The following is a 24,287-nucleotide window of genomic DNA, read 5'->3' on the forward strand; positions in this document are numbered from 1 at the left end:
AAGTTCATTTCTTGTGCCTGATCTACCACCCAATGGATAGCCCTGTGCAATTTTGCTCTGTTGCTTTGACAAGCTGGTAAACCAGCCTGTTCCCTCTCACCCACCAAAGAGCAGCCATTGTACTGAAGATCTCTGAGAAATCCGCAGCACACTCTGACATAAGGGAGTACGTTTTGTTTCATGTTTTCCTTATGCTGGGGCATTCATCTTCAAAGTGCCTCGTGCACAACCAGGGAGCCTTAGAAGCATATCAGGGGCAATTCAAAGAGCTTTGCATGGAGCAGGAGGGGGTTCCTGTTCAAAGCTGCAGCCTTGCATCTGCCAGGGAAGAGCAGATTCAAAACCAACGAGGTCACTTCACCTACCTGTAGTGGGATCTCATATTCAGAAGACTCCAACTAAAAATAAGGGATATTTAGACAGTGTGATAACTGAAACCCTCTAGGCAATGCTCTTTCTCTCTTTCCCTCACACACAGACACACACGGAGCAATGCCTCCTTCAGGAAAAAAAAAAAAAAAAAAAGAAAGAAAAAAGAAAGAAAACCACAGGAGACATAATGGCCTCCAGAAAACTTACTCGCAGATTAGCTCCAACTATAGCATCCTCCTGATTTAAGCATGAAAGTTTCCAATGAGCTGGACCACCACAGACCTCTGTTCAGACCACCTGAAACAAGGAAATGAGAATAAGCTCTTGTTTAACATATGAGAGTGGTAACAAATACTGGCTTCTTTTAACTACCCTAATGCCATGTAGAGGAAATATTCCACTCATTTCATAAATGAGAGCAATTACCTGTTTTGTGTGGTCAGACCTAGAAAGCCCTGGATAAAATAAGAGGTCTTCAAGGATGGGTGCTGCCTAAACACAGAGTAATACAGAGCTGCTTTTCTCAGAGTTCACAGGAAACATAGAAAAGTATAGAAGTACAGTTCTCATTTTACACATGGAGAACTGAGACAAGGAGAGATGCAGGGTTCATGCTCAAACAGATCAACAGATGTTTAACGTCACTGATGATGTTAAGGAAATCAGAAGTGGATTTTTAAGTGAAGCAGAAGTATAATAGTCCTGTAGATTATCTATGGAGGCTTTGCACCAAACACTTGACTTCTTTTTTAAAACAATTTAGATTAAATCTTCGTAACACCAGCTTTTTGGTAAGATGTAAGTAGCTCTGCATCTGCAAGACTCATATTTGCTACTGAGAGATGCCAGTTGCATCTAGGGCATTTAATCCCACACTGTCCCAAGTTAGAGGGCTCTATCCCTGCTCCCACTGCCATCACCCATCTGGCACTAGCCACCTCCCCATCCTTCAAATGTTTACTACTGCAGATACATACCCCATCTCTGTTTCCACCATCTGTAACAGTTCTTCAGTATCTAAGGTCTTCAAGAACTTCTTTTCTTTTTTTAAAAAATACTAGGTTAAAATACGCAGCATCCTCCACTGCAGCCTCCACCCTCCTTTCTTAGACTCCTTGTATTTATATTGCAGTTGTCTTATTAAAATCTGTAAAGCCTTTGGGACAGTCTTTGAGTAGCATTTCGCATATACAGTTGCATCACTCCCCATATAATTTCTTATTTTTATTCAAAGTATATATTTGGTGGGTTATTTTATTTATTTTTTTCTAACTCATCTTAAGCATTACCTCCATTTCCACATGCTTCATTTTACTGCAGTGCTGACTGCAGTATTCCAGATTCAGTGGCTTACTCCAAGTTCTGTCTATAACAGCAGGCCAAAATGGATCGTAAACTTTATGTCTGATTCCACTCTTAGGTAACATTTGTGGTTTTTTAAATTTTCATTCCTACTTAGCACTGCAAGTGCATTACTTTTTAATGTATCCGATCAAGTATGCTGGGATCTGGGAGATAATTTCAAGAACTTGATGTAATTGTAAGATTATGTACGTACTGCACACACTGTCATCGTGTATGGCTGCTGTGAGGCAGACCTTGAGAAGAGCTTAGCATACTGAGACCCTTTCATACTTTAAGGCTGCCAGCACACACACTATATGCACAACGTGCTTTCAGAATGTTTTAAAGCCTGTATTTTCGTTGTGTGTTTTTTTTCCCATATTTTATTCTCATTTTTGTTGTTCTTGCAGTGACCTCACCTGGAGCAATGAGGCTGCAAGCCCTCCATAGCTCTTCACAGAAAGAGCAATTGTTTTATGCTCCATATGTTTCCCAGGCTGTGAAACAGCGTAAAAGTACACATGAGGAGCCTCATACTATTTTTCTTCCTGCTGTGTGCAATCAAGCCAGAAAGTATCCCTTACTCAGAAAGATCCTGCAAGCTACCTCGGCATACCTGACCTGCCAGCAGTAATACAGCACGAGGATATTGCCCCCGCTCACTCACGTTGCTGGTGCAGCGCGGGCTCTCCTCCTGCTGAGCTCCTCCAGCAGGTCTGCACTGCTGCCTGTCTGTACAATGCCTGGGTTGAAAGAAAAATCCTGAATGTGAATGAAACACAAACCTTCGCCACCAAGATGCATGAATTATTTTTAAAGAACTTTACATCATTCTGCGTGTTGCAGAAGTGACCCCATATATCTGGAAAGTCTGAAACAGAAAAAGATTTAACACAGCTAAGGAATAATCATGGGAAAGTGCTACATATTCAGCCAAATATGAAGTAAGGCAGTTTATTTTCTTCAAAGAAAGCTGAGGGTACCTTCGTTACATTCAACTACATTATATAGAGCTTTACTGGAAAAGGAATAAAAAGTACAAGGGTAAAACAAACAGCATTACTGCAATGCTCAGTGGGATGAAACTCCTTCCTTGCACGGTGGGTGCGATTACAGAATTACTCCAATAACGAAGGAGGGAAGGAAGGAGAAAGGGAAGGAGGGATTTCATGAGCACCTCAGTCAGACTCAGTGAGACAGCGATGCAAACCCAGGATACTGCAGCAGACACATTTTGGAAATTTGCCCCAAAGTCGACGTGCCCTACCTCATTGTCAGAGCTCAGGTCTGAACTCTCTCTCTATTTCCCTATTTCATATTTACTTCTAACCAGAAAAGTACATTATATCGTAAGTGCAAAGTCTTATATAATGTTGCTTTTCTCTAAGTATCAACAAATTGTTTCTGTACCTTCCCAGATCATTTCAAACTGTTTACTTCACTCTACTTTTAGCCATATTTTCATTTGCAACTGTATATTCCTCAGAAGTTTGATGTTAAGTTCTTCATGTGCCTAATTTGGTCTTAATTTGAGTCTGGGGTAAATCACTGCAACTCAGATGAAGTCAATAGGAGCACAGCGACTTACATCAGCTTTGTGTCAGTAAATACCGACAAGATTGATCTTCAACTTTTTCAGAACAAAAGATTTTTGAAGATGGATTAAACAACATAAATGCTGAGCTGTTTTCCTACGCTGCAAATGGCATAACACATGCTTTGTGTGACATCTCTGAATTATCCCTTCGTGGCAATGTTGACATTATATGGTATTGACTCATGGAAGAAGCTTAAATACCCTTTTAAGTTTTCAAGACTCTTTGACAAAGCACTATTTCATTAACAAAATGTTAATGGAATCTACAAAGCTTGAATATACAGTATAGCCTGCTGCTTTCAAGGAGCAGTATTCACTGACAGAGAGAAGTGACTGCAAGAGAGCAACATAATCCTTAAGTTTAGGCCAAGAGAAAAGGAAGCATCTTGAGCAGGATGCTCATCTGTTGAATAAGGAGACCTTAAACCCGCAGCACTCCATTGAAAAAGGGCTATCACACCTTCTGCTGGAGAAGGTCAAAATAGCACCAACAAGAGAAAATATGTAATACAAGGTAAGCCAGGAGAGACAGCAAGGTTCACATTGACTTGGAGCTAAGGCTTCTTGCTTGTGTAAAGGAGGAAGACCTAGAGAACATCACTATGCATAATGGATGCTCTGGAGTAATGTTTGGGAAAGGAGTAGTTATCTGCCTACAGCTGTAGTTGGCTTTTGTGTCACTTGTTGGCTCATTTATGTCACTAATAACATAAATGGCTCTCAGATAAGTACAGAGCTTTATATTTGATGGGCCTGTTGCTGAAAATAGATCCCAATTTTCAGGTTCTTGATCCAACCCAGAGCAGGGACCTGCGGGTGAGATCTGGGCAGCCCAACTCCATGCACAAATGCTGCACCACTGCTTGGTTGAAGGGAATTGGCCGCCACTTGGTTTTCCTCAAGAAGACAAGAAATCACAGAATCACAGAATCGAAGGGGTTGGAAGGGACCTCAAACGATCATCGGGTCCAACCCCCCTGCCAAAGCAGGCTCCTTAGAGCAGGCTGCCCAGGTAGGCGTCCAGACGTGCCTTGAATATCTCCAGAGAGGGAGACTCCACAACCTCCCTAGGCAGCCTGTTCCAGTGCTCTGTCACCCTCACCGTGAAGAAATGCAACAAAACGCAACACCAAGACCTCTCCAGTGGAAGCGAGAACTCTGTATATGTACATAACTAATTTTCAATGACATCGCCACCATTTTTCTAGGAAAAACCCTGCCAGATTTTCCAGCTCAGATGTATGTTGTTGATCTCTGGGAAAACAGAAGCCTTTTTTCAGATGTGTTTTCCAGAGTCCAATAGAGAAACAGATTTTTTATAATCAGTCGCCCACAAATCAATAGGCTTATAGCTATTTATAATGCACGCTGCTCACGACAGTGACATGCTCACAACACATATTTGACATTTAACTCTGCGTAGATACCATTTGTAAGTTAGTCTTTGCATGAATGGTGACAGAGCTTTATAATGGCAAAGTTCACTCACACTGAAAAGCCAACTTCCTAAAGCCAAGTTTTTCTGCTCTTTTCTGTATCCGGTATTTCTTCAAGTAATAAGTTATTATGAACCAAAGAGATGGGAATGGAGGAGCAGGGAAATACTAAACCTCTGTACCCTTGCTTGCTTTCTGCACCTGGCAGCATTTGGTGTGCCACCAGCTTTCACTTTTCGTCCTGACCATTCCATTTTGTTTTTCACATGGACTTGCATAAAGTAACAAGGTGAGGAAAATCGTGCAAAAAAAATCTAATGAGAAAATCAGTGCATAAACACAAAACATGACTGGGGCACTCAAGGGCCACCTTGCTACCTGAAACTGATTCTTTTCTTTTTCATTGATTATATTTCAAATTGACAAAATCCCCTAAGGATGTTCCACAGCAGTAAAGATAAAGATAAGTGTGCTTGGGAAGAGGGGAAGGTCTCTGAAATGCATTTATAGGCATCCATGCAACAAGTAAAATAAATTTTAAATAAGGAAGGTGTACAGCTGCATATACTAATAATGGAAGCAATCAAAAATGGCAAAGCTTTGAAACACGTCTGTGCTTGGGTACTTATGACTGGATTAAAGGGGAAGTAAGTCATGTGTTGAGACAGAAGTCAGGGACCTCACGGGAGCCTGCTCCATGCCTGCCAACACCGATGCTATCGGCAGCATCACTGCCAGTGCTGGTGGAATCGGGAGTGAGGATTACAGAAGAGGGGAGACCCTCAGCTGATGTATTTGACGGAAAGACAAAGGGCTTATTCTCTGGCTGAAAACAGGCCCTTTGGTGCGATATAAAAGCTTCATACATGTTTACCCAATTTATCGTTGCCTGAAGAGGCATACAACAACACACAATTCATCTTTCCAAATACCTTGCTTGCATTCGCAGGGAGCAGAGGAAGGCTGCACCGCCTGGAGGGTGCTTGGCTGCACTGCACTGACCTAAAGGAGAGCTGCAAATCCTGTCTCATGGGATTTGTTCAAGCACAAGGAAATTCCAACTTTCAGTTCATCACCACCAAAACACAAGAGAAATTTGCCCACAGCACAGGCACTTCAGTCTGTCCTGCAAACATGGCTGTTAGAGAGCAATCCATCAGCTAGGAGAGTTTCCTCAAGATTTCAGTGCGACTACATTAAAAATAAAAGATTGACGCTCTTCAAGAATAAGCAAAGTCCTGAATGGTTGCTACGGTAATGATGGGCATGCCAGAATCAGTGGAGTTTAATCTCTGTACAAAATGAATACAGGGCATGAGCAGAGGGTCCAGGTGTGCTTTCAGGGCTCAGTATTCCTACTCGTATGGAAATGCAATAAGCTAATAAAAGAGAAAGAAAGATCACACAAAACTTCCCTCAAAGATTTCGTGGACAATATCATAGCTTTTTGCATATAACAATGTAAAGGACATGTGGAACAGTCAAAATTCAGGGGAATTGTAGAAAGTTTTTGATCTTGACTGCGAAGTATTGCTCTCAGTCAAGAACACTGAACTTTGTGATCTTGCTGGGGCCGTACATTTTCCACATGAATTAACAGAAGTCCATTGAGCTGCAGGACCAAGAAGGATGTATACTGGCTGAAGATCTGCCCCATGATGTTCACATCCCATTGCCAGGAAAGCATCTCCCACCCTCCAGATAGCATTGGTCAAACGCCGTTGTGAATAACCACTTTATAATGCGAGACACTTACTATGCAGTGGGTCACTGGTAGCAGAGTTGAAAAAGGGACATTCAGATCTACAATCACAAGCTTCTATAGTCAGTACTGAAAAAATTAGCTCTGTCTCAAAGGCTCTTGTAGACCTAGGAGGACTGGCATGACCTAGCAGTCAAAGTACAGATTGCTGCGGTAGGTTAGAAAGGGTTAGGGAAAACCAAGAACATTAAGGTCTTGCAAATTGGTCTTTGTATCACACAAAAGTTTCTCCTCTTTCATCATACTCAAGAGAAACATAGACTGTATTTGTCACATATTTAAAAATAATAATAATAATGAAAATCGCAGATATGTTCTGTTAAGGCCATAAATAGAAACAGCCAGGACTGGCAAAACAGACTGACCGCGATTTTCCATTCTCCTGCTTTTGAGCAGGACCTACAATATCCCAGAGACACAAAGACAGCTGGAAGGCAAGAAGTTTATCAGAATGGGCACCTCTTTTAAAATTCCACCTCAGCCCCCTTACAGTTTTGTAGATTTCCAGTACTCTGACAACTCAATACAGTTACAGCCATATTTTTTTTTTCAGCTGCCACTTTTAACCACAAGTGTGACTGTAAATTAAAAAAAACACTTATTTTAATTTCTTCAACTACATCTGCAATTGCATTAACATAAAACTCGCTACATGCAACAGGCATGGGATGCTAGGATTTTTTTTCTCATTGATGGGAAGGCAGTGAGCAGCAGCACACGCACCCAGCTGCCTTGCTGGGCCATGCTTACACTAGCACCAGGCACCTCTCTCACCAGCTGTTCTTGAATGAGGGCACTCATTACTCCAGAAGAAAAACACCTGTGTAGTATCGGGCCGCTGATTTTTTTGAGGTAAGAGAGTATTTACTATCTCTGCAATACAATTACATGAACTAGCCTTTTTTTTTTTTTTTTTTTTTTATCTCTGGATAGGTCTTTAAGTGAAAAGATTAAAGAACCAAGAAAAGTTACACAAAAAGTGATAAAACCAACACAGAGACCTTCCAATCATAAATACTTGTCACTCTTAGCATAATGCACAACCTTCAATATACTGTTATGTTTCCAGCACATTTAAGCACCCTATAGAAATTACTTTATGCAGCTATTATTCCTGAAGAACTTCAGATGAGTTTAGATCCATCATCATTCATCATGTCAGCAACTCTGTGGATAGTTACACACACTTTGTCTGCTCAGTTTTATCAAATAACTCGCCCTAGGTTCTATTAATTTTGCAGAAATTAATAGAAATTGCAAAAATTACAGTGCTCTTTGCTTATTTATGTATTATATCCTAACTTGGATACATTTTCCCTGAAAACCAAGCAGTGCCTTAGGCCTGCTGGTGCTGGTTCTTCCATAAGAAGGGCATCCCATGTCCTGCATTGCTGTCTGTAACTTGTATTTCTCTGTTGTTTCTATTCGCTAAGATTAGTGTTTAAACTCAAGGAGAAACATCTTTTTGTTGTCGTTGTTGATAACTGCATTCCCAAGGGCAAACAATTGATTTGTATGGTAGGTCTTTCTCTTTTTGGATGTTCAGTAGCTTGGGTTGACTTCAATCCTTTTACTCTTCAAACAATTTTACATCTGTGGGATTAGTAAGCAGCCCTTCTTAAGCAAGGATAGAGAAATATTATGAAAATCTGAACTTCTCTTGTCACAAGAGAGGAGGAGAGAAAACGGGTGGCCAGCATATTATCACCATGCAGTGTGGGATTTTGCTCCCTTTCCTAAAAAATCACAATTTTTTCCCTTTGTTAATATCATAAAATTTTAGGAAGAGACAACAGAATTGGCGGTTACAGGAAGTGCTGGATTAGATTAAATTCACTCACCAGCACACCATCCAAGCCTAATCTGTAGGGTTGTTGGTTGAATGGAAAATATGATATTCACAGGAATTCCATTCCAAAACTTCTCCTGAAGCCAATCAGAGAAAATTTCAGAGTTTTGAGGGTGATGTGGCACCTCGACAAAGCTTTAAGTAACTGTCACCATGGACTTGATAGCTTTGTGCAGACAAACTGATATACTACGGGAACAGGCAGGGAGTTAAGGTCTCAAAGGTCACATTAGAGCTGGTGTACATGAGGTTTGTGAGAGGAACAGGCAAAAATTTTAGAGGAAGGATGAAGCCATGGGACATTTGACACCAGCCAAAGGCTTTCTGACAGCAGTCAGCAACCACACCCCAGCACGTGTGCATGTATGCAGCACAGCTAGAAACTGCACAGGAATCCCCAAAATGGCTGCAGACGTATTCCTCTTCTCAACCTGGGAGAAGTGACTTTATCAAGGCGATAGCAGGACTCCCCTGAGGGTGCATTACGACCTCTTCACATCATCAAGACAGGCAGCACTAATTAAGCACTATCCACAACAGCTTTCCAAAATGCCCTCCCTTCCCATAAATTATGTTGTGTACAATTTCTATGTTTGTATACATGAAGGTATACAAAGAATCAGCTTTAATGGCATACAGGAATCACATTTTAAGTATATGCAAGCACATATGTATATGTTAAATCTACATGATATTAATTTTCGTAACTTCAGTGGAAATCTCCCCACCTTATTGTCAAAGCAGCGGTCATTAATTTAACAGTTCTACTGCAAATAAGAGAAAGGAGAGAAAACATTTACTACACGTATATTCAAAATATTGTCTGTTACCTCTAGAATGTTATTTTATTAGATAACATACAGCACCTCTTTCCACTTCACTGACTTTCTGCTCTGTAGAAGTGCAGTAAGGCACAGTGTAATGCAGGCTGAGCCCTGGTGAAGGGAGGAAATGTCCGGCTCACACCCAGACCCCTGCCTGTACAGCACAGAGGTCCCGAGGGCAGGCACAACCATAGCATCGGTCCTGCCAGCTTTTGCTCAAGAGGGATGGACTAACACAACCCTGACCCCACATCTCCAGCTTACATGGTGGCTACGGGCAAGGTCAAAGCACGACATGAAACACCACGTTGCTCTCCCAGACCTCCTTCTCCCTCTCCATCACCACTCCCAAATGTCAGAGACTTGCACTGTTCAAGCTACAAATGAACACGGGCTGTCCCCCAGCTTGTCTCCCCATCCCTAGGCACACACCGATGGGGGGGACGCCACGGTGGGGGATGTCCTGCAGGGCAGCCCTGGCTGTCCCTGCCGCGTCCTGGTGGCTGCTCTCCTGTTCGAACACGTCCATTTGGAGCACCCACTGACTTGCAGTACCCCAGGGCCACGGAGATGTTCGTGACAGACAGCCAAGGACTCAGACTCGCTGTGTGGATTCAGTGTTGGAGGCTGTGACTGTCAGGGCACACCGTGGGCCTGGGACACGGGTGGGAACCTGCATGCTTGGAGGGACGGGGGAGGCTGCGCAGGAGCCAGCCATAAAGAACTGCTGTGATGGTGCCCAGCGTACTAAAATATCCAACCCATTTAATGAGGCTTTCAGTAAAATAATTCCTTTGAAGTCCCTCAGACCATGACAGCAATTAACTGAAGACCCATCTTCACTTGTGTTGTTTTACCTACTCTCACTCGAGATCAACACCACCACTGATAGTGCAAATTATTTCCCTGCATAAACAGTAAGGGAATGTGTGTCACATACTGCGGCTACAGCGAGCTCGCAGAATGACCCGATCACAATTACAGCCACAACGTTCAGCTTCTTCGAGGAGCCTGGGCTCATCCTGTTTTTTTTTAATAGCCTCCATTTTGCAGCTGTAAGACTGTAAGGCAATCCGTTGCCACTGCTGGCAGCATTCGGATATGTAACCTAGCGCACCTACAGATGGGGTGGGTAAGGACTGCATCACAGGAGAGCAATGTACAGGAATGTAATCATGAACTGTGGCTCCTCTTAATAAAACTGTTTCCAAGCACATCTTACTTCCATGACATACACCATATATTCACCTTTGACCAAACTTATGCAACGCATATTATTCATATTGAAAAATATTCGTAACAATGCACAGAGAAAAGCAAGTATGATATCAGGTGGAATATAAGCAAATATAATTTTTAAAAGCCAAGAAGTCTAACTGGAATAAGAGCTTCTCCACACTGAGAGAAACAAGAAATGAAGGAGACGGTAAGCAACAGAAAGGCAACAAGAGAGTGTTAGTCTAAAAATGCCCTTGGAAGAAACTTTTTCAAGGTTTTCTGTTTGTTTTATTTCTGTTTCTGTTTTTTTATTTGTTTTGGTTTTTGTTTTTAAAGTGAGCAAGAATGAGGATAAAAGGGAACTAATTCCACACTAAAGGGCCTCCTACAGACCAAGCACGATGGCCTGCTGACTCCAGGCACAATGCTGTAACCTTTGCAAGAGTGGAGGCATGCGAGCGCGCACATCCAGTTGAACAAGGTTCAAGACAATCATTTCATATGTAGGCAGACTGCGAATTTCTTTAAAACACCATAGCATAGATAAAAAAAATCCTGGCTCAGCAGCAGGGGGGCCGCTGCAGCCTCATGGAGGGGAGAAAGGGGATCTCGAAACAACCCTCACCCAGGGCAACACAGATGTCACAGGGAAAACAAAAGTGTATCCTAATCGTTCTCCCTACATCACCTGCATCCTATACATTAGTCTCTTGGCCAAGACTGCATCTCCAAAGCCCTGAGGGCACAGCAATTCACCACTCAGAAGTAAAATAAAATAAAATAAAATTAGTCAAGATCTGGAAATTTCTGTTCTGTGAGAAATTCCTTTATTTTGACAAGTCCCTTTGTGCAGAAAGGAAATGAAATCTTAAAAGATTCCTGTAAAACTGAAGTTATGAGGACATTTTATGAAAAAGTTACATTTTAATAATATGCAGTTGTTGTAGTCTGTGACTGTTAAAATGATCCAAGTGTAACAAAACATAAACCAAAGCATACAGTAAAAGTGAGAACAGCACCACAAATACAAAACGGAAGCCTGAACAGATTAAAACATTTCAGCATCATTAAAATGAAACATATCAACATTATACCAACACAGATGAAAGTCAGATGAGTCACTAGAACATATTTTGTCTCAAAACTGAACGATCAACAAAATTCCTATAGAAAATTTCATTTTTATTCAAACTGCATTTTGGATTCAGAGCTGTTTGAACATGTTTTGACTGCCTATACTCCAGAATATCGCTGCCATTGCGACCTCCTCTGCCAAGGTGATGCAGGCAAACGGAACAGTGTTACTCCTTCTTACAGAAGGAAACCCTAAGACCTGTATTTTCTATAAAATTGGTATTCTTGGCTTTTTTCTCAGCAAAGATGTTTTAAGGAGAGGTAAAGCAAAGCTATTGTTACCGAGACCTTCTTACTGTAAGAAAACATACTACAGTGCATTTACTGATACGCTATGAAATACCATAAATCATTCTGACAACATGATACTTGTCAAAATAAAGGCATAAAGTATGTTTTGAAATAAAATATCTTCAATCTTATTTATTTGTTTGCTTACTCATGCCATTTGGCTTTTCTCAATGGGTTTCCCACTCATTAGGGTGAATTAGTCAGATTCTGTTGGAAATACCTAACCATGTGCATATTCACAGACTTACACACACTGAATATCTGCATATAGCTCTGTACAGTCATTCAACAGAACTAAAAATAAAGCTTTCAGAGGACACTTCAGTTTTCCTGCAATATTTTTCTCTTTTCCAGTATTTTTCCCTTCCCCCCCACCAAATATTTCACTAATGCTCAATGGTGGCATGGTTTAAGGGAGTCCTGCATGGAAAGCTCCTTCAGCTGCTTAGCCCAACAGCATAAATTTGATCTTGTAATTAGTATTCAGCTCAGCATCTTGGATAGAAACCAATGTTACAGCCAAGAGGTGGTTTAAATCACATAAATCATAGATCAATGACAGAACTCTAAGCACTGGATAGATTACAAAAGTAAGCTTTAGTTAAAAATAGATTAACCATTTCCCTGCAGGAATTCCTTCAAAAAAGACCTGAATATAAAACAAATAAAATTAAATCTGATAATTTTTTTCTAATGTATGCATATACTAGATGAATTGTTCTTTCCCTTGACAGTTACACACTGATTAAAGAAATGTGTTAACATGCTATTTCAATGGAAAATATTGTAAGTTGTGGAGACTTTAATTTTTTTAATGAGCCTTTAATAGCCAGAAAGAACATAACAGAAATGTTGTGTACAGCTAGGTTTATAGCAAATGTCACAGTAACTAACAGATACTTCTTTAGTTGCTGTTTTTATAAAAAGGGTAAAAATCTTTCCTAAGCCAAGAAAAATGTTTTTGAGAAGTGTTTTTAAAGTATTTTATGTTTTAAATTTTAGCTAATGAAGTGCCCAGTTCTAAGTAGTATCACAAGCCATCTGCTACCCTGATTTAAGCACCCATGGGAGTACTCAGCATCCCGAAGGATTGCACCCAAGATCACCAAATTATTACAAGTTCAGGGGGACAGAAGATAAGGGGTTGAATCTCTTCCCGCGACTAAGGAAGGAATTAAGTGCCAGATCCAGGAATCAAATTCTCAGTTGGTGTAAACCAGCATTATACCAAATGGGGGCATGCCAATCAATGTACAGAATACAAATCTAAAGTATTTTCTAGCTCCTATGTATTTTACTGTGTTTTCCTAACGGGAAGTCAGGCGTTATGGTACTATTCAAAAGCCAAAAAAAAAAAAAAAAAGAATTTTTCACCGTATCAAGGAGAATTTGCATGTCTATTTTGTTAGTTGCAGAATTGAAACTGAAAAATGTATTAGCAGCACCTCAGCCATCCCTCAGGATGGAGAATTGAACAATTCCAAGGCACCGCGGCTGGAATAATGTACTTGAATTCTTCACATTGACTGGCAGGCACACCGAAGGAAGAGAGCCCTTTTAAACACACACACACACACGCTCACAATTTGAGGCAGTTCAAGCAACATCAAACAGATGAAAGCAGCCTGAACATCAGGCCTCCAATCCTGCCACCTCACATGCTTTTTTATACTATTTAAATGCAGCTTAACATTAGTTAGAAAATGATCAAACACACAGAGAAACTCAAAACTTCCCAAACCTGGATAAACAGATTTTGATCAGATGGCAAACTGGAGTTCACCCCAATAAAAAAAATGGCACAATTTTTGAACTGTTAAATAACTGTTATAGCCATGATATAATCAACACACACTTCCTAAACACCAATACCTGATTCTGGTTTTTACTTCCCATGAATCACAAAAACATGAATATAATTGTTAGACATATCTAGAATTTTTAAAATAAATAATAGCACTTCCATATGCCTTTTATTTGTTTTCAAATACTCCAGATCCAACAAGAATAATGTTTTTAAACTTTTAGTGCTTTATGGAAATTAGGACTTTCAATTTCCACTGACTTGTTTCACTATAAGAAGAAATAAAAAAGCAAGCTGCTTGATGGCTATTTGAAGAACAACATTCAAAACTGGCACCCTGTGTGATAGAAGACTGCAATATATGCAATCAAGAGATAGATTCAAACAATAATAACTAGCGCAGGCTCCAGGGCATAGCAGAATGTGTCATTTACTACAGACCTGATCCTTTAAACATCAGTCCTGTGAGTAGCCCGGTGAAAAATGGATGGGACTGCTCACATAAGTATAGACTACTCATACAAGGAAGTTTTCCAAGGCTCTGCATTTTCTAAGGGGCTGAAAAATGCATATCAAGTTTAGTAAAAACTAAAAAAAAAAAAAATCTCTATAATAAGCCAAATCGTCAGTGAGATGTCAGGGTTAATTTTTAAAGGCACATTTCCCTCAAGCAACAATTCTCTTTAATTATTTCAATGTGAAACACATTATCAGACATGTTTGTTCCTTGTTCTCAGCTCTCAGTGGCTGACACAAGATACACACAAGATGTTAGGTCTTCTCCACTGATGCTCACACGCACGTAGGTGCTGAGCCCCTCAGCTCCCGCTGGCTCCAACGCCTGTGCTGCGCCTACAGCCTCCCATACCGAGCTTTTGGGGTTAGCACTTCATAGTCATGACACCAAAACACAGAAGGATGAGCCTGAGAAAGAGCTGCAGGCCTTCAGAGAAGGGCCCTTGATGCGTTAAGAGGCACCCAGCACAACGCAGAGCCCACAGGCCTGTTGGTTTGGGGAGGACCAGGTAACCCGGGCCGGCATGCTGAGGCCATAACACATGTTAACAGCCTTCCAGCATATTTGCATGGGAATTCCTCCAGATTTTTCTTCTTTGAAGTTTAATAGTCATGTTGAATAAATAACACAGATGGGGAAAGTCCAATGAGCATGCTGCTAGCACACCGCTGTGCATGGATGGAGCTACTGCTGCACAGTCACGAGAGCCCTCTCCTCATGAGTTTATGAGAAGTACTTTTTATGTTCCCCCAAATGGACACTGTTCAGAGACCCAAAATCATCAGAGACCCAGACATCAGCTCAAACATACAAGTGACAGTAGGAAAAGTCCTACAGTGGTTTCAAATATAGTTATGTAGGAGAAACTTTAACGTCATGGATCACTTCAATTGCAGCAGTTTGGTCATGTATTTCAGATGGTAAGGGTGGGCTTTCCATTTTCTAGCTTGAAAATAGAAACTAACTAATCTCAAACTTGAGAGACATGTATTTAAAGTTATTAAATATGCTATAACCCACACCAATCTATTCAAAACTCATTTTGGTACAAGCAAAGTCTAAGCCTTTTCTTGAGGGTGAGGGAGGACTTGAAGGAAACGAGCTTTGGACCAACCCTACCAGATCGGCTGTAATCTAATGGTCTTTTTTATACCACCTACAGTAAAACTCACTATATAGCTAGTCATAAGATTAAAAGCTTTTCAAGTTGCTATCTTGGGAAATTTCTTTCAAGGAAATTACTACAAAGCCTTGTTTTAGTGTGTTCCCCTACTGTGCATCCTACTGTGTTTTTTTAATAAGGAAAGCTATCCATCCATAGAGGTGTATCCTGTTCTCCATGCTTGAGTGTCTAACAGCAGGCACATACAGTAGACACTCTGATGTTTTGCCTCTTTAATTTTCACTCCATAATGCTGGTGCCTGGTTTTCCTGACTGCACCTTCAGAGCAGTTTAATTATGGGCATGCACAGAATTTTGAGAGGAGATTTTCAGCAACAAAATTCAGATGTTATGAACATGCATAATACATAAAGATGTTCAGAAATTTTTACCATAAAATCCTACTATACAGTTAGCATGGGATGGAAGGTGTGGTAATATTGCCAAGAGAAAACATGCAAATACTTCGTGACTGAAACAGAGGAGGGTAGGTAAAGAGATGCTTCGTTTTAGTTTTTAAAAAGACAACTGCATGCTAAATACAAAAGTACAACAGATACACCACCATGCTTTCAAGTAAACAGGACACAGTCATAGGTTTCCACACTCAAGCTCCTAACAAAATGAAAATAGCTTATGACACTGAATTTATTAGCCCAAGGATTTTACCACTGATTTTGATGAAATTTTTAAAACAAGTCAAGCAGCTCTGAAATAAAAGGTTACCGTGCCACTCAAATACCAGGCTTGAAACGTCTTTTTATAATAATGGGCCAGGTACCGGGTTATAAATGAGCACTGCTCCATTGACTTCAGACGGGGTATGAAAATTGATTCAATGGAGCACCATCAGTTCTCACCAGCTGAGTATCTGTCCCTGTAATCACAACTAAAAAGATTTTCTTAGTCAATTAAAGGCTTGAAGCCTTTACTCACTCACACAAAATCCCTGCTGAAGTCAGTACTAACAATGCATTCATTTAAATCTTAACAAACTGCAGTACATGCACTGCCTGGCGACACTGTTAGTGTTATATATTGAAATACGCGCTGCCGCGATCCTAAGGCATTGAGGGAGCAGTACGTACAGTTCCATATTGTCTCACGTGGTCCAGAATAATACCTGACTATCCTCCAATTCTGACGCGTTTCTTTAGTAACTGACAAAAAAATTAGCACATTCATTATTTTTGCTAACAGGAGTATGAGCTATATGAAGAAAACATGTACCTATGCTGACAGAATGGGAGTACTTTAATTTCCAAATTACACACATAAATAAATCAAGTCATATAACCTGATAAATGAAAGATTATGAAAATAGTAATATCCTGCAAAATCTTGAAAGGCATCATAATTCCTCAAACAATTATCTTCTGTCATATTTGTGAGTAGCCCGTGTAGTTCAAGAACAGAAAATACAAATGTGCTCCTTTAAAATTCATGAAACCACTCATTCTGTCATAAAAGCAGGCATCTTTCATGGCTACTTATTTCACACAGTCTCATAACTAATACTGACAGATACTTGGAATGCAAAAAAATGAGCACTGGACAAAGAACATGAGCTGCTCAATTCTTACATTTTAATGATGGAAATAGAAAATAAAACCATATATTATATACAGTTAAAGAATTTCTGGTATAATTAAATTAAAATTTGTAGATAAAAATGAGATTGTACAAAGACTGGTGGTATACTGCTACGAGGATTGGGCTGTGCTGCATCCATGACAACAGGATGGAAGGTTGCTTTTAATACTATTATCTTACATACCCACAGCTGAATGCTAATGCAGCTATACTGAGGAAATCAAGTTTCAGATCTGTATCCACTGAACTTACATCCACTAGGCAGGGAGTTTAAAAGCCAGGCTAGCATACAAAGACTAATATTATAGCTCTGTCAACTCCCCAAAGGTCAGATATTTCAAAAGGTATACACAAATATTAATTGTCAGGTAGTTCTCTATGAAGACCAGAATTGAGGAAAAAATCAGGTTCTGTGACCATAATTTTCTCCCAATTCTATTTTATAAAATGGAGGTGCAGAAGAAAACAGAGAAGATTAACTCAGATTAGTTTATGTTCTGAACACTGACACATGATGATTCTGTTTCATATAAACATTGCCTCAGAAAGGATTTTACCTGTTTCTCTCAATGAAGAAGACAGAGAGAAAACGTGTGGGAAAGCAGCTGGGCAGCCTTATTTGCCAGTGGATACCAGTAGTTCAATTGACCTGTCCTTAGTCTGACTGGGGAATTCAGATGCTGATTTCAGCCTGCCCTGTGCCTTCACAAGGAGTATGTGCAACTCACTATCCGCCCAAGCCCCTTCTACAGACATCGCCTCTAATTCTCAATTCATCTTGTTTGTGACTTGTAAATATTTTGCTATAAAATAATTTTTTAAATCAATTATTATTTTTCAAGATGGGCAGCTAGTTTGATATTTCCAAAATCAAAGAACTCCGTGAGGATCTTTGTGAGCTGTCTTGTAAAATCAATGCGTCTCTTCCTTGTTGGTGCCAACAAAATCAAAATGGTTCAGTAATTCCCCAGGCTAAGAAGCCCTCTAAAGCCTTGTTCTACCAGAAGTGATATTGTGTGACTGGCAACACTGATCCATCTTACCGAAGGTGACGATAGCCTCACAAACACTTCAGGCTCTCATCAGTGCAGAGGCAATTCTCAGGCATCCTTATGCTATCTATTTTTTCTTCTTCAACCTACTACTTTTCTGAATGGAGAGCTACAAACTATCTGAGCTACTGACCACTTTCCTACAATAGGCTGTAACCCATTGTTACCTAAATCCAAATCCAACTTACTTATAAAACATGGGCTTTAGCCTGTTATAGTCTGCACAATTCATCTTTATGTGTGGTATAAGATTGTTGCTTGCTGTCTTGTTCTTGTTCAATCTCCTGTTGTAGTCAAGCACGTGAACACTCTAGCAGGTGAAAATGATCCTTTTTTTTTTTCTTGAACATGTTCATAGAGTTACTGCATGTGAAATTAATCTGAACCAAAGGAACTAAAATAAGCAAAAGATGCATTTCTGGCAAAGTCTCTATAATATAAAGTGTACTTGCAGAAGACTAAGCCAGCTATCACGGAAATGAGAATTCACAAAAAAATCACTGCAGAAGTGCAGTTCCAGAAGGTTTTGTTGTTGTTGTTGTGTTCTGCGGTGTGGTTTTTTTTTTTTTTTGCTTGTATCCACAACAGGGTGCAGAGTATCCTCTCTGATCAAATACGCAGCTTCAGTTGGACAGCAAAAAGATGCTTCATTTAACAAAAAGTATGAGGCAGTAACAATGCTCACAACATTGGAAGTGTCTTCTAAGTGACAGAAAGACAAAAAGTTGTAGCATTTTATGATAGTTTAATTGAAAAAAGTATTAAGTTGTTAGTGGAAGTGTATTTAAGAAAAGCCCCACATGTGGATGTAATAAAAAATTAATCCTCAGTGCACTGGAAATCCCTAAGGATGAAGAATACATTATGAAGTTACCTACTGTCCCAGATTTTCTTGCTGCTTGCCTCTGCTGACAACAGTTGTCTTTTCATTAGAGTATTTGATATCAATTTACTCAGACACCAGGGGCAAAAAAGGATTTTACTTTCTTCATCTGAAAGACACTGATCCACAGAATTAGTACTTTGAACAGATGCCAAGGTAAAATAGTGACATGTTTTCTAAACTAATAACCGCAGGTGGCCACAGCAAATTGTCCAAAGCCTCTCAAGGCAGCCCAGGCAGCTACTGCACTCCTGGATTTCTGATGATTCTCATCCGGTCAACATCTCTAAATGTAAAGGTATCTCCTTCCAGCCAACTCTTGCTGTGGTTCATACTGCTGAACAACCCCCCTGAAGAAACATCACTATTTTTAAGCTGCTCTTTCAGACAGTGCCCATCCTTCTGCAGCAGAGAATGCAAGCAACTGCTCTGAATTCATCTTCAGACTAAAATCTCCTAAAAGAAGTTAGCCCCCATTTAGACACATATTAAGCATTAAATTAATTTCATGTGATGGAAGAGAAAAATCCAGAAAGGGTGTTTACAACACTTAATACAACAAAAGAATTGGCCACCTTCTGCTTCGGGTTCTGCAAGGACCTGCAGTGCAAAATGGCTGCAGAAGGCTCCACCTGACCAGAAGTGCCCCAGCGGGCACAAGGCTATGGCACAGCTTGTTCCCAACTGACTTGGCACACGGTGAAACCCTTTGTCGCAGAAAGCACTGACACCCTCTCAGACCATGTGAACCTTCGCCCAATTCCACCCACTGCGAAATATTTTCGCAGACTTTGGTTTCTTTTTCAAAACCTTTCTGCGAGCGTTGATTATGCCAAGGTTTTATCAGAGAAGCCCTTACAAGGAATGAAGGGACTGATTCTGCACATACGAGGAACCCAGACCCCGCTGCGAGCCCTGGCAGGGAGCGGCCGTGGCAGAGACGCCACAGGCCCGCTCCGGCTGCCACAGGCCACGCTCCGGCCTGCGCCCTGCATGCCCCCAGGTGAGCAATGAGCTGACTGCGATGGAAGGATTGCCTCTGGACTCACAGCAAGCAGAGGCTGTGCTCTGCTACAGCCGGAAACAACCTGCACTGGATGTTTAAAATTAGGTAGCAAGAATTTCCTCCTCAGCATCACTGCATCTTGGTGGAGCAGTATAAAATGAAGGTGGAAACCCAAGAGCACCAGACACAAAGCACCTTTTATCAGCAGGACACTGACACAGCAGTACGCGAGACACTGTGCTCGGTACATCACTGACCTACAATGATCCCTCATACACAGCAAATACCAGCCAGCATGTGGGCTTGATGAAGCTATTGATAAGGTACAAAAATAGTTATTTTTGTCAGAAGTCTTGGGGGACTGAGCTGAGACAACCGATATATTCCAACAGGAGCCACCATCACCTCACTTGAGAACAGTTTCACAGAACATTTCTTTCCAGTTCCAAAACCAGAAAGTGAAAGGAAATGCAAAAGCATCTGATTTTGCTGTTAACCCATCATTTTTTATCATATTGCTTTGATGCTCGAATGAGCTTCCTCACTCTGAAATTCCCTTCTCAGGGCAGGTGTGCTGTTAATCTGGTACAGGATGCCAAAACCAGCCTGCAAAAGTACAAGACACCAAGCAGAGCTTCCCCTCTGATCTTCGGCCACTTCATTGCTTTTACCGCAGTTTTAGCAAAGGCTGAACACAAAGCACCACTTTCTGCCCACAGGGGAAACTGCAAACGCTCATATTTAATCCCACAGCCATTTTGAAAAATGGACAAAACCCCAAAACATTAATCCAGGATCATTCCTATGAGAGGCTTTGTCCTCACCACAAGCCCTGCTGCGGGACAGACAGACACACAGACGCACAAGGGCAGTGATAGGTCCCTGTAGTCCTGGGGGGCTCAGATGGGGGGTACGGGGCTGAACACACCCCCAGCCTCGTTATCCAAGTGCCAGTCCAGGCAGGAAAAACACACAGCAATCAAATATGTGCAGACAACACATCTGGGAGATTTCATTTCAGCCTCAGTCCTCCATTGACGGTTATGCTTGGTACTTTTTCCACTAAATTCTGCTTTTTTGGAAAATGATACACTAAACAAGTTTAGCAACTTTTAAAAATAAACCTTTGGAGAAAGTTACTAATTCTGGGAGCCAGTCTGAATGGTTGAAATAAAAATACTCAGACCCATTTATTGCTTCCTCTATTTGAATAGTTTGGGTGTGCGGGCACATAATAGTTTGAATATTTTTATTATATGCTTTAAGAGTAGATATATGATTTGGTATGATTCATTTGTATTTACTTCAGAAAAAAATCCGAGGTCATATTGTTCATGAAAAACAATATCCTATTTTCTCTGTCCAATTTTCTACTAGTTTTCTACTTGTCAGTAGTTAATTCTGCCTTCAACTCAGGTATTCAGTTTTGATTTAAAATGGTCTCTCTCATGTTTTACTTTTCTTTTCCTTAAACAGATATTCCTGTTTTGCCAAAGACTCACCAAGAATTATTTATATTTCTACTACTAATATGGAATTTTTACAAGACAAGCAAGTTACAGGTGAGATAGTCTGCTGCTCAGGCTGACGCTGAGTACCTTTGAAAAATCCAGTCTATAAACAACATTGATATTGTTACAGCATCATAAAATCACAGTCAAGTCCTGTAAACATGGAAATGCTCAAGTTACCCATCTATCTGTGTCTGCAAAAGCAATCGCTTGTTGATGGTGGTGCCATCAGAGCTAGGGCACAGCTCAGCCTTTACAGCTGTTTCTTTTTCTTCCCTTGCATATCTGTAGGGACTTGGGTTTTGCAGTTCTAAATTAAGAGGTAAATTGAATTCAACTACAATTCAGATACATTTTTCCCATTTTTGACCAATTTTCTATTTTTAAATGATTGTCTGATGCTCTTTTCTCAGCATTGTTTGCATTGTGGAGCAGGGCTTTCCCTCCTTCATCAGCTCCATGGCAAAAATCCCATATGGCACCCATGTGGCAGCATGTGGGATCAGGCAGAAAAGTGCCACATTACCAGTAGCAATCACGGCAGTAAACAGCACAATGACACACAAAGAAATGAGTTCCAGATTTTTTTTTTCCCCGAGATGTGGAGAAAGCATACGTATAAAACATCACCTTTTTTACTGCAACTTGCAGTGGTGATGGGTTTCCAGCAATATGTTTACTTTAAGTCCCCCATTCCCCTCAGGAGGTTTAACATGGTGAGGTCTCGCATGACCTCGGCTCCCAGCCACATCACTGAAGGTACCCAACGCGTGATGCTTCGTAGCATAAGATCTAAAGAGCTGGGAGAATACATTTGCTTCAGCCAAGTTACCACAGTTGAGAGCTGTTTGGGTTTAATATATACCCTTTAGGATTCTCTACATTACAGGGGGAAGGGAGCTATATAAACACACTTGGAAAAAATGCATTGCTCACATTTTTTAAAGGCTGCCTCAGGCAGTTTTAAGTTACATAAAGTTGCTCCTGTTCCTGTTGCATTTATGCCAAAGTTATCTAAGGTGACTAGCACAAAACGACAACTCCAAACTCTGAAAACAAGGATTTCTAAATGGGGCCTTTTCACATACACAAAATCAGAATATAAGACAGCCCACAAACTGAGGCATGGTTTCAAAGTTTTATTGTAATTATGAAGGTTATTCTAATAACTTTTTAAAAAATATACAAAACATCTACACTCATAAACAGAGTAATTACTTGTAGATTAGCAGTCTGAAAGAAAGTATTCTTGTTTCCAATAGTTGCTTTTATGGACTTCATTTAGCCTGACACTTGTGTAAGAATGAATATTTGGCTTTACTAAGTATTTACTCCCTACACTCATGACTTCTAGAAATCCCTCAAAATACATTACATTAGAAAGAGACGATAAAATGAAAGAGATTCTGGGGGAAAATTCTCTTTTTTTCTGAACATTCTCCTTCCCCCACACACATTCTCTATTTCCCACACACAATTTTAAGACACTGTGATACAAGTTTTCAGGAGCTAAATCCACAGGAGAAATCCAAAAGAAAGTGCATTTTAAAATAATCGAGACAAAAATAAAAATCTCCCCTAGCTAAATACAACAGTAAAAAGTTGTCCATCCTGTGTGTCTTTCATGAGAGGGAGAAAGAGAGGAATGATTAAAAATATACCAAGAGCCATGAATGCCATTTTACTGTCATTTCCTTTGATTAACCTTCACCTGACCTCAATCCCTAAGGCAATTTCAGTTTCTTTTTGTTCTTCCATTTAAATTCTTCAGTACATCAGGTGAGTACCTCTCTGTCACTAAAGCACATTCACAGAGAGCAGATTGTTTTTGGAGAGGATTTCATAGAAAATATTTGCTCTGGAGAATCATTTGCAAAACCTTGAAAGGGACAGAACCAGATCACATTACTCCAAAACTGAGATTTTAGAATCCCTGTGGCTTTATGTAATGACTTTTTCTAGGTATTAGTTAAATTGTCATAAAGTGATCAGACCACACCAGTTTGCACCAGGCAGGGATCTCGATGCTGCTGGCTGGTACAGACTCACCGATGCCGGTGTGCTGGCAGCTCTTACAAACACCACTCTGCAGCTGTAACGGTGTCAGCTTCCACGTGAGGTACAAAATGTAAGCAACTTGCCCACTGGAATGGGAAGAAATGCCAGCATGAATAAAAGCTGAAAAATAGATTATAAATCCTTTGCAGAAGGATTGGATCCTTCAAGATTTGAGTAGAAATCATGAAATGTTTGCATAATTAGACTGTGCTCTCCAAACTTCAAACCGTGTGTTAAAAAAGGACAAACTGGAAAAGGCAAAAAACATCTACAGAACTAATATACCATCTATAAAACATGCTGCTGATGAAATAACAAGGAAGTCTGACCTATTCAGTTCTTCAGAGACTAAGGTAAGGGATGAGTTGATCATCATCCATAGGAACTGATACAATGCTGAAATATTCTGATAGCACACCTTTAATCTATCAGGAAAAGATAAGAAATTCAACAATCAAATTAAGCCTAGAAGCAGAGTGCACAGCTTTAGCTGTGAGGAACAACCAGGATCCCCTGGACAGCTTACTTTGAGATGCAGAGATACTTCATCAAACATGGCTTTTACTATCATTTCAAAAGGCATTCTCCAATATAAAAGAAGGAATCGGTGTAGGCTTTGCTCTTCATTGCTGTCAGCCAAATGTGTGATCAGACTGGAGTCCTACCTGTTTCACATTATTCACCCTAGGCAAATTTCCAGGATTTAAAAAAAATAAGAATTGTACCAAACCGTGACACAAAGCATCAACATTTCTTGCAAACAGCCACACAAAAAGTTGATGTTGGATTGACTGAAACTTAGAGGCACAGATTGCTTTGAAATATTCTGTTTCTTCTGGACTTTTAGATTTTCATTTTCTTGCTATCTGGAAAG

At 40.4% G+C, this 24,287-nt stretch overlaps 1 protein-coding gene across 2 annotated transcripts in view; it reads right to left on the reverse strand.

Annotated features, from left to right (window-relative positions):
• LOC308177008 (uncharacterized protein) overlaps positions 1 to 24,287 on the reverse strand; it is a 65,836-nt gene that overhangs the window by 33,358 nt on the left and 8,191 nt on the right. The window contains exons 3-7 of one of the 2 annotated variants that reach the window (XM_080553585.1): positions 23,940 to 24,279; positions 23,743 to 23,838; positions 23,405 to 23,499; positions 2,384 to 2,459; positions 580 to 669 (exon numbers count right to left, since the gene is read on the reverse strand). In XM_080553585.1, the coding sequence (XP_080409711.1) occupies positions 615 to 669; positions 2,384 to 2,459; positions 23,405 to 23,499; positions 23,743 to 23,838; positions 23,940 to 23,962 (345 nt within the window). In that variant the 5' untranslated portion in view covers positions 23,963 to 24,279 and the 3' untranslated portion in view covers positions 580 to 614. Of the gene's footprint in view, positions 1 to 579; positions 670 to 2,383; positions 2,460 to 22,262; positions 23,235 to 23,404; positions 23,500 to 23,742; positions 23,839 to 23,939; positions 24,280 to 24,287 lie in introns of those variants that run through there. The other variant, XM_080553586.1, reaches the window with a different exon arrangement.

Source organism: Anser brachyrhynchus (genome assembly GCF_964034855.1).
Source record: "Anser brachyrhynchus genome assembly, chromosome: 13".
Lineage (NCBI taxonomy): Eukaryota > Metazoa > Chordata > Aves > Anseriformes > Anatidae > Anser > Anser brachyrhynchus.